Below are 11,190 nucleotides of genomic sequence, written 5' to 3'. Positions count from 1 at the left end.
TTTCTTTCGTTCTAATATCCTTTTCGTATTTGTTTACTTTGATGTCGATTTCGAAATCAACATGTTGAAACTGACCAATCAGTGCAGACTTTTAAGTGATAGGGGTGTTACTTAAACAGTATAGATCAGTAGCTATGCTCTTTGTATTTATTAAGATATTTGCAAAACAATGAAAGTTAAAATGTCAATTTAGATATCTTTTTTAAGTACAAATGAATTTCTCCTTAAAGACGACGTATACTTGCATAGTTAGTTAGGTTTGGTTTTGTTTTATTTTGGTTCAAATGCCATTTTTCAAAACAATTTTCAGTTTTGTGACTGCGGCAAGTTAACCTAAAGCTATACGAGTATGACTTGTTCTCCTAGATGCAATTTACTGCCAACTTCTTTTAAAAAGGAAAGGCTTGGCTGGTTTTGGCATAGTCTACATAACTGGACAAGTGGGGGTAGGAGTCATTATATAAGATTCTATGCAAAACATGATTGCGATTTTCTACTGCTGTTCCCATGGGAACGCCAGTCTTAACTTTAGAGGTAAGGGTATTGAACAATTCTTGGCGTTTTGGGTTTTGAACTACTGGTGTCCAACCTCCATATAAAATTTTAAGACTCTAGTACATCCTTTCAGGGGGGTGCTCTCTAACAAATTTCACAACTGCCCGTTAAATCTTTTTAACAATTACTACAATGGATAAATGTAAACTCAATCATGAATAATGTAAACGTCAAAATTGAGAAGTTGTCAGTTTATCGTACAGTTCGATTACTAGGTCATACGTGTTTACACGTTTTCAACCCAAAATTTCTCTACTTACAAAATGACCTTTCTACTTTTTGATTATGTTTTTGTTTTAGCTTGAGTTCACGTTTTTCTTATACAAGACACTATGGAACCCTGAGTTTAGGTTACAAAACACAATCTTTAATGTTTACAAACATGATGTTTACGAAAACGAACTGTACAGACTTACGTTTTATAGTTATATTCATATTGTTGTACACCCCCATTTTAATAATAGACAAACAAAAGAGCAACTGCAATCGGGAAACTTTCAATATTTCCGCATTGCGCAGCTTACGTCACAGGTCACTTGTTCCTGCAACCAATCACTGAATTCGTAACATATTGATCTCGGTTTGCGGCAGCTTCCCGGCTTTTCGTATCATACTAACACACACTTGGGTACTAAAAAAAACAAAAAACAATACATAGGCTTGCAGCCGTAGCTATGTGTTATAGTTATATTCATATTGCTGTACACTCCCATTTTAATAATAGACAAACAAAAGAGCAACTGCGATCAGAAAACTTCCAATATTTCAGCATTGCGCAGCTTACGTCACAGGTCACTTGTTTCTGCAACCAATCACTGAATTCGTTACATATTGATCTCGGTTCGGCAGCTTTCCGGCTTTTCGTATCATACTAGCACACACTTGGGTACCAAAAATCCAAAAACAATACATAGGCTTGGAGCCGTAGCTCCAAGCCAAAAATAGCGGAGGACTAATTGCCTCCTTTCAAATCGTCAAGGGAAACATTAGCCTGTCCGGAGTATAGAATACGAGACATCTGCATAAAAAGTAGGTAGCATCCCGCTGAACGTCGATCCGCCGAACGTCGAATCGACAAACGACAACCCGCAAAAGGTCGCCCGAGCAAATGTCGTTGTGGCATCCCGCCGAATATTTATGTGCCAGATGTCGTTATGGCACTAAGCAAAACGTCGTTTATCTGCGATTCCGGAACGCCATTTTTACATCAGTTCTTTGATATTGTGAAATCATTAATATTCGTGGGGGACTAATTTTCGTGAGGATTTCATGGTTGAGTCAATCCACGAAATTTAATCTCAACGAACAAGTAAAATTTCCATTCAGTTTATGTTCAAAAGTTGAAATCAACGAATTCATATCCCCACGAAATTGCCATTTAGACCAAAACCACGAAATTTCATGCCCACGAAATTAAATGATTTACAGTAGTACACCCGTGTCACATCCACACCAGATGGGACTTATATTCGTTAACAAACTAGCCAGTACGGGACAGAGGCTATTAAGTGAAACCTTCAGCCAAAGGCGATAGGGGATCTGTCTGGCATGAAACAAGTCTCTTATTAAGTCAACCATTTTTGACTTTTAAACACATATTTCTCTATGTGTGTCACAACAGTTACTACACGGAAAGGATCCGGCATGTCCCTTGAACACCCCATCTCCGCTCTTTGAGATAGGAACCGCGGTGTTTGGGTGCGACACTACATCTCACAGAGGCCAACATTTTTGCCAAATATTAAAAACGATTGATTTTTGCTTGGCACTGCCAAATTGGATGTACGGACGCGCGCACTAGCGGACATACATTTAACAACTATTGATTCTCTACATTTAGGTTACCTGTTGCAACTATAAATAACAAAGTGCATCATAGTGTTTGTAGATCTGCACACCTTTGTGATGAGGCTGTTGAACATTTTGGTGTTAATGTCGCTGGTTTTTTTAAACGGGCATTCGAAATGCAAGAGTAGAATGAATGAACGTACAAACGAACGAACGAACGAACCAGTCAGTCAGTCAGTCAGCCAGCCAGCCAGCCGTTTAAATAAAATCAAATGAAATCAAATCAAATTAGTCAGTGGATATGTGTCATACATCAAATTCAAATAATTAAAATCTCTACAGTAGGGTAGGCTGTAACGCTTATATAATGACTCCAACCTATAAAGCAACTGACCAATCACATCCTCGACAATGGCAATACGTGTACTACAATTACAGATCATGAACAAGTCATCCCTGCCTTAAAGCAGAGTTATTGGAATTCAGCTCTTCTATGAGGAAGGTATAATTAGTAGGTACTAGTGTCAACCCTGGTGCTTGAGCTGAGCTGAGCTGAGCTGAGCTGGGCTCATGCAATTACTGTTGCAGAATTTATTTAGAATACTAATCATCGTCTTGTAGAAGAAAGAAAACGCAAAAAAGAACAAGGAAGCAAAATACCTTAAAAGGGTCAAAGGTCGCAGTTTGCGAATCAGTATTAAAGTTGTTTAAATAATTCAAACCAAAGTTTTCCAAATTCTCAAAACCGATATCTATCAATAAACATGGGACGACAGTTTAAGCCTAGGTAATAAAATAACATAGAGAAAAAACAGTGTACAAATTCATTTGGTTAATATCAATAAATATAAGGGATCAATTGTTATTTCTTGTGCGTTTAAACGTATATAAACACACCGGGACTTTGACAAACACGTGAATTGCGTTTGCGGTTCTTGGATGATTAGCTAGAAGGCCCACTGTACAGACGCACAAGAAGTAACATTCAATCTTTATAACTGCATTCTTATAGTAACTTGAGCGACCTGTGTGCAGTTTCCAGTTTTTTTTAATTTTACTACAAAAAAAATATGAGGTCCTAACAAAATCATATTAAAACTGTAACTATCGACCTTTATTATTGACAGAACAACCAAAAAGACTTGCATTCGTGACTAGCATTCATTATATTTCATTTAGCCTCCGATAATATTACAGTTCCCGATGTTAATTTAAAATATCTTTAAATCAAAGGAATAATCGCATACTAGTAATCTTATCGGTACGATATAATTAAAATTATTATTATACAATTTTTATATGCACATATACAAGTTCAAAAGTGCTTTACAGAACACACTGCAAAAATACAAATATTTACAAATTCAACACAAACAAAAGAAAATGCCTTTTAACATACATGTACATGAATGTAAAACATACAGATAACACAAAACAAGGCAAACATACATACATATCAAAAAAAAGTTTCCTTTTTATCAGTTTTTTCCCATCTTTGTAACACATTTCTCACAAACATATTATGTCCTTTTCTTCTACAATTTTGATAATTTTTCCTTTGTAACTTTTTGTACCTGGACTGGGACTCGAACCCTGGACATTTGAACCTCTTGACTAACAGTCAAGCGTGTTATCAACAGACCACCGTACCACCTATAAAATCTATACATTCCTTACTTTCCATACTGTTGCTGTAGTGGTTTACGTTTCTAACTAACTTTCCTGTTTTTTACACCCTGTATAATGTCAATAAATCTCTATCATTGTCATAAATAACTATTTCTCTTCCTCAAAATAACAATGTGACGCTGTGTAATTGCAGGTTTAACTGAATAGAAAGTGGTTTTAAATCCATCGTAAAGAAATTAAACAAAAATGATTTTTTTTAAAGGTTAAAGATTAAAAAATCAAACTATTCACCAAATAATATATTCTTTGTCTTTTCAAGGTGGAAACATATTGCATTTTGTATTCCCTCAGTCAATTAGACACAAATGGTTACCATATTGAGAAGGTATGTCGCGCTTATGACCCTGGTCTCTCAGGTCAAGGTTACAAAATGATGTGTATTTTTTTTTCTGGTCCGGTCCATATCTTTTTGGAACATGGAGGGATTTTGAAGTAAGTCTGAACAAATGTTCATCTAATCCCAAGTGTGTGTCGTGTCAATGACCAGGATCTCTTGGGTCAACGTGAAAGTCACAAGATGACATATCGGTTTTCTGCATGCAGTCATTATTTTAATTTTTGTTGTTTATATATGGATTTAGAGGTCATTTTGTGCAAATAACTATTTTAGCCTGTGAATATGCTCTATGCATGATCCGGATCTCTCGGGTCGAGGTCAAGGTCATTATTTATTTTTTTATTTATTTTGCGCAGACAACTGTAGCATTCTTGGGCACGCTTCGGGGGCACTTGTCATTAATATATATAGTGACAGTTCTTGTTTCTTTTATTTTGGTTTAAACGCCATTTTCAACACAATTTTCAGTTTTGTAACTGCGACCAATTAATATAGAGCTATACGAATAATAAATTGTTCTCCTAGATGCAATTTACTGGCAACTTCCCCGCATGATTAGTGAAACAGTAGTGGAGGACTAATGATTTATTATACGTTCGTCTAGGAAAACATTAGCCTAGGCGGAGTATAGAATACGAGACCTCTGCATAAAGAATTATTTAGCATCCCGCTGAACATCGTCCCACCGAACGTCGAATCGACAAACGTCAACCCGCAAAAAGTCTGTTTGGACAAATGTCGTTATAGCTGCTCGCCGAAAGTTTCCCTGCAAAACGTCGTTGTGGCTCCAAGCCAAACGTCGTCTACCTGCGGTTCTGGAATGTCATTTGATAGTACATCCGTGTCACATCCACACCAGACGGGACTTATGTTCCCCTCGTCTCTAAATACGGCAGCAAACACGCCAGTACGGAACAGAGGTTACAAAGTAAAACCTTCAGCCATTGAGACAGACGCATCGGTCTTGCAAGACACTAGCCTCCTATTAAGTCAACTATTTTTACTTATAAACACAGAATTCCTTTTGCGTGTCACAACGGTTACTACTCGGAAAGGATCTGGCATGTCCCTTGAACACCCCACCCCCGTACTTTGAGATAGGAACCAGGGTTTGCACGTGACACTACATCTCAAAGAGGAAAACACTTTTCCAAATATTAAAAAACGTTTTGCTTGGCACGGACGGACGGACGCGCGCTCTAACGCACATGCAAACACTTAACAGCCAATAATACACTGTTCTGCTTTTGTACCCAGCACTACCGAGAGTATCCATAGCTCATAGGAACCAAGGCCTGCATTTCATTGTCATAATATTTATTGACTGTTGTCTGCACTAGGTTTTATTTAGAACAGTCCGCACACGTCCTTAACATTCCGGAACACTACTCTTTTTCAATCCTTTCACTTATTGTGTGCAGGATGTTGTATTGGAATAGTCGTTGGAATATGACTTTTCAGTCGTGAAATTTATTTTTAGACGGCGGGAGAGTATAAGATAGTCCTTATCTCATTGACATAATTGGGCAGGATAGTTAAAGCACGCACTTGGAGTGTTAGTCGATACAAAAGATAACCGTGTACTCTTATCTTTTGAGAAAGAGCTCAAATTATCCAAAAGCATAGCTGTTTAAACGATGGATTTTAACATAATTCTTGTTCTGTGCAGTATATTCGTAGTTTCTGTGGCAGTGGACTTTGGAAATGATGTCCCACAAGAAACCTCGGGTCTGTCTCATCTACATGGCAAAGATGCCAACCTACTACAACGCCTGGAGTTCACAGAAAAGCTAGTACAACAGCTTCTCGGACGTGTGGAATATCTCGAGAAACGAGAAAAGGATCAACAACAAGAGAATCAGAACCTTCGCAAACAACTTGGTAAACAGACCGTCAATCATATTTTATCCGGTTACTTGTACATTTGCGAAACTCAAAAAAACTTCATAGTTTCTATCCCTGAGAGATCTATATATAGAAAATATTCATTGTGGAACACCTTAAAGGGGACGTGGTGCTCTAGACAGTTTGCAATCGTGTATTTTACATGCTTTATTGTAACAATTATGTTACACAGATATTATAAATCTAAATTAATATTATGCGTAAACTAGCTATACGCATTTTACATTTATTTTGTGTTTATTACTATTAATTTACATCAACATTTATTTTGCTCTTAGGTAAAGCAGACGAGCGCAACAGATTTCGTCGCGCAGAAAACGAGAACCCGGTCGCCTTCTTTGCTGCTATAACAAATCACGTGACACACGCCGGAGTCAATCAAACGTACGTATTCGACCACGCCATAACAAACCTTGGTAATGCCTATAACAACCACAATGGTAACTTTGTTGCCCCCGTTGACGGAACCTACGTCTTTTCCGTTACTCTGATGTCACTGTACCATGTGAATGCGCATGCTAAATTCTTCAAAAACGGACAGCCTGTTAGTATTTTGTATGTAAGCGGAGGCGAGGCGGGCTATGACACAACAAGCCAGACTATTGTTCTTCAGTTACAAAAAGGAGACGATATTTCTGTTCACAATATAGACGTTGACGCTTCGATGGCGGGAGGACATTACAGTACCTTTTCCGGCTTCCTGCTTCAAGAGAACTACTCTTCTTCTGTCGTCGTTGGAAGGAAATAGGAATGAGTTTCTATGTTGCTCTGTAAAAATAAAAAGAATGCATTTCGTATAATAGATATTTAATTATTATTTTCTCCTTCAAATTATTCTTGACTGACAAATTCACAGCTGTTTCGCTGAGTTGTTAAAATTAACATCATATACAACGACTCTTACAGCGTTGTTTCAGCACTCTTTTTTACAACCAATCGCAGGTTAAAGTTTCGTTGCGCAACCGCTTTAACATTGAAATTACTTCAAATTAAACTGGTTGTTTCTCATCACAATTCACATTGTAAATAACAATGTCAATCACTTAAGCACTATTTTTGATAAATTATGCCCCCACCAAGTTTTAATGATTTTAACTAATATTTTTATGTTAATTAGGGGTTAGGATTCGGTTGTGAGTGGTGTTGCATACTTCATTTCCTTTCAGAAAAATCAGGTCTAGTTTGCTAATAATCATATCGCATTTGTCGAGGTTCACAACTCTGGAATTAATATTTTATGAATAATGTTTTCTTTTTAGGAATAACGCCTGTTTTTTTATTCTTTTTTTGTGTTATAACATCTGCAGAAATCTAAAGGATTGGTTGATACAAACGTATCCCGAGGGATTCATTCTGAAGATGTAATAACACGAAATGAACATGCGCTAACGCTATTCTAGCATAAAGCGTAAAAACTCATAAATGAATACATTGTCCCTCAACGTTGACGTCATTTCTATTTGAATTATCCGTTTTGGGTCCGTAATACGTTTACGCTTTGCCACGGAACGCGCATATATAAAAAGGTGTGATCGAGAGATTCTCTCTGTTAACACACGTTTTCTCTTCTGTTTAAACACCGCCATAAAATGACAAGAACAGCAGTTTTATGCTAGAATGCTTAGAAAACCAGATTAACGTAATTTTTATTATATGCACACCCATGTTTACACTGCTGTAAGGTTTTTGGATTTTGGTTATTGTGTTCTTCCTACTGAATCTCTTTTCCTTGTTTTGATGCACTTCCTGTCAATCTTTGAAATTACTAAATGGAATTGTAAAACTTAAAAATGTTGTTCGTCATCTTCACAATTTATTGACAAGGGCCATTAGTACATATATCATGCAACCTTTCGTTACTTATGGTCATATTTCGCTATTTATGACCCGGATTTATGACCAACTTCTTCAAACAATCATATATGCGTTTTAAGATATCTTCAAGGTTCAGAGGTAGTATTCTATAATCAATATGTATTTTGCCTAAACATATTCTGTCCGACGTGATATATTGTAACATTAAAAGAAAACACAATCAGCAATATTTGGTTTGCTTTTTATCTGAGAATGCAAAATGTTGAAGCAGGATGAAAATGCAAAATGCTTTGCTATTTCCAAAATAGAGTGCGACATTCTGCATCGTGAATATTTTTTTTCAACTCGAATGCAAAAGTACAGAATACCATAATGATAATCAAAGCCCTGAAAGGACCGATAGCCAGTGCTTATTGAGTGATACTTCAACCGATACACCTGAAAAATCAACATTTCATTGTGCATAGACCGGTCATGATTTGAACACTGTTGGTAGAAGTCCACTAGACAATGCTACATGCCAAATATCTAAGTTCTGTGCAGTGTGGTTAAAGACAAGAAGATTTTTTAAAGGTTTTCCCTATACAACTTTATGTAATACTAGGTTTCAACCCTAAACACTAAACACTAACCCTAAACCCTAACTCTAACCCTAACCCTAGAGCGGAGTGATTCCGAATATTTCGAATGTGAATATAAAGTTCATAATTATTCTAGAATTCGTTGCTGCTTGTTTTTGTTGTTTAAAACAGTAGTCATCAGTTGCTCATATACTCGCACAATATCATTTATAAAAAATAAATATGGGACTATTTTTTACACGTCCAAAATATTTGTGTTATGCGGTCATGTAGAAATAGAAGGAAAACTCAAACGACGCGAGGTTGATTTAGAGTTATAGCCAGTTGCTAAATCAACGTAGGTGTTCAGACAAAGAGTCATATCACACATAATGACATTAAAAGCAGAGACGATGGTAGAATCCTGGATAAAGTCCGAGATATCAAAGGTATAAATAGGTCAATCGTGTATAAAATTTACCTACGCTAATGAAATACGAGTTTTACAATCCATCAAACCAGTTGTCAATAGCGATGCAAAGGTTATATTTAAAACATTTTTATAGTTTGACGCCTGAGAGATGTAGTACAGTAAATACCCAGCGAAGACCTGTATGCAGACGAAATGGTTTGCGTTCGTACCGACATAATTCGCACACTTATATACAGTGCATAATGTAGTACCAATTACATTGTACAATTATTACAGGCATTTAAACATTATGCGCTAACGTGGTATGATGACTTTCATACATAACAGTAAATATTATTCATTATACTTTCATAACATTTATTTGGCTTTTAGGTAAACGAAACGAACGCATCAGAAGTCATCGCGCAGACTCTATAACTAACCACGGGAAACACGCTGGAGTCCATCAGACCTACGTGCTCGATCCTGCCATAATACATAAAAGGTAAGGGTAGATTTCCCGGAAGCACAGAGCACCCAAACACAACCAGAGATTGCTGGAGTTCATTAATTATAATTATTACCTTTGCTGACTTCCAGCTCCAAGAAAGCTACTCCCTTCTATCGTCGTCGGAAGGAAATATGACTGAAAGCAGAAATAATTGGAGAATAAGATGTCTATTTAACAATTACTTTCTCTTTAAAATGCATATAATTCTTGAATCCTAAAGTCAAAGCTGTTCTGTTTGATTTAATATAAGTTTATGATTAAAACTACTTTCATATATAATAAATCCCACACATGAATACAGCGAGTGAGTTCAACTCAAGGATAGGAGTAGGGTTCTCGTTTAAGGCAAATATGGATAGAAATCTAACAGGAGAAGTCACATTCAAAGGATGTAGTCGCCCATACAGCCCTCCACATGGAAACATAATGAATATATGTTTCCGAAGGATCTTCTAATAAATTTTATTAACTATCACAACAGCAAACTTTAAGCGTCGTGTGGCGGCTATAAAAGGACTCCCCGGACTTGGATTCAATGTTGTCATATTCTTTTTATCTTTCATTCAACATCTATTTAATAGAATTGTCTTAAGCCGGTGCTAGGGGACGCGAGTGGTATTGCACATTTCATTACCGTCATGAACAGATTCAATCAATCCGAGTCTGCTATACTGCATCTTCCAAAGGATCTTCTTATAGATTTTATTGCTTTTTCAACCTCTTATTTTTAGTCAAAACCGACATAATAATCGACTGACCCTTCATAGAAATATAGGGGGTCATTATTTGACCGTATTTTAACCAGTGAAAATGCTAGAATCTTATGAGAGGTTAAACAAAGAGATTTTTACTTAATATATTTTCTTCGAACTTGATAAGGCCCACTGTTTTATGAATATGGTACTCTTTTGGCTTAGAAAGTCAGGTCTAGTACGTTTTTGATCATCTGCATATCTATACATACACGTCTGTAAGGTTTGATTTTGAGAGGCTGCGTCTTATAACGTAGGTTCTTCGGTCGTAGCCTGTGTTTTGACCATGAACATTCCCTCTAATTTTGAAATAACAGAATCAACCGGAACTAATTTTGTCTCTGCTTGTTTACGGAACGCTGCGAATAAAATATGGTTAAAAATTAAGTCATTTGTTTGAATTTACTTTTACCTTTTTTTCTTGAATATGGTATGCAAAAAAAGTTTCTGTCCCCGGTTGAAGGCGCGGAAGGAAATATCCGGCTCTCTGGTAAATGTTTACTCGTTGTCTCGAGTCGTGTATTCTCATCTGCATAGATCTACAACCAGTGAAAGAATCTTATAATATTGTTAGTTCTTCCTGACATTGCTGTAAATTGACAACATTTTTATCAGAATAAAATGTAATACATATAATCAAAATGAAATGCATGTTCTGTTCTGATAACATATATCTACAAGGTGTAAAGAAAGTTCGTTCCCGTCAAGGAAATATCCATATTATTTTAATACTGAGATGTAAGAGAAAACTGGAAAGGCTAATACCATTCACTGAAAGACAACCAATGACCATGTATAGTGTTTTACTATCGGATAAATTGAGACTAATGTATGGCATTCATACACATCAGATGTTTTCAAAAAGA

The 11,190-nt window shown here is 36.4% G+C and overlaps 1 protein-coding gene across 1 annotated transcript; it reads left to right on the top strand.

The window, feature by feature from the left end:
• The first annotated feature begins 5,884 nt into the window (after positions 1-5,884).
• On the top strand, positions 5,885-7,074 carry LOC128550117 (cerebellin-1-like). Its single transcript, XM_053528341.1, has 2 exons — positions 5,885-6,250; positions 6,553-7,074. The coding sequence occupies exons 1-2, from the start codon at positions 6,007-6,009 to the stop codon at positions 7,020-7,022; spliced, it is 714 nt and encodes a 237-aa protein (XP_053384316.1). The 5' UTR covers positions 5,885-6,006; the 3' UTR covers positions 7,023-7,074.
• Positions 7,075-11,190: the final 4,116 nt, after the last annotated feature.

Source organism: Mercenaria mercenaria, chromosome 17 (genome assembly GCF_021730395.1).
Source record: "Mercenaria mercenaria strain notata chromosome 17, MADL_Memer_1, whole genome shotgun sequence".
NCBI lineage: Eukaryota > Metazoa > Mollusca > Bivalvia > Venerida > Veneridae > Mercenaria > Mercenaria mercenaria.
The sequence above is the reverse complement of the archived record's forward strand: the minus strand, read 5'-3'. Positions and strand labels throughout refer to the sequence as shown.

Excerpts from the sequence above, each read along its gene's own strand:
- LOC128550117 (XM_053528341.1), top strand. The coding sequence starts at position 6,007 with ATGGATTTTAACATAATTCTTGTTCTGTGCAGTATATTCGTAGTTTCT. Across the intron at positions 6,251-6,552 it reads GAACCTTCGCAAACAACTTG|GTAAAGCAGACGAGCGCAAC; the intron begins GTAAACAGACCG and ends TTTTGCTCTTAG.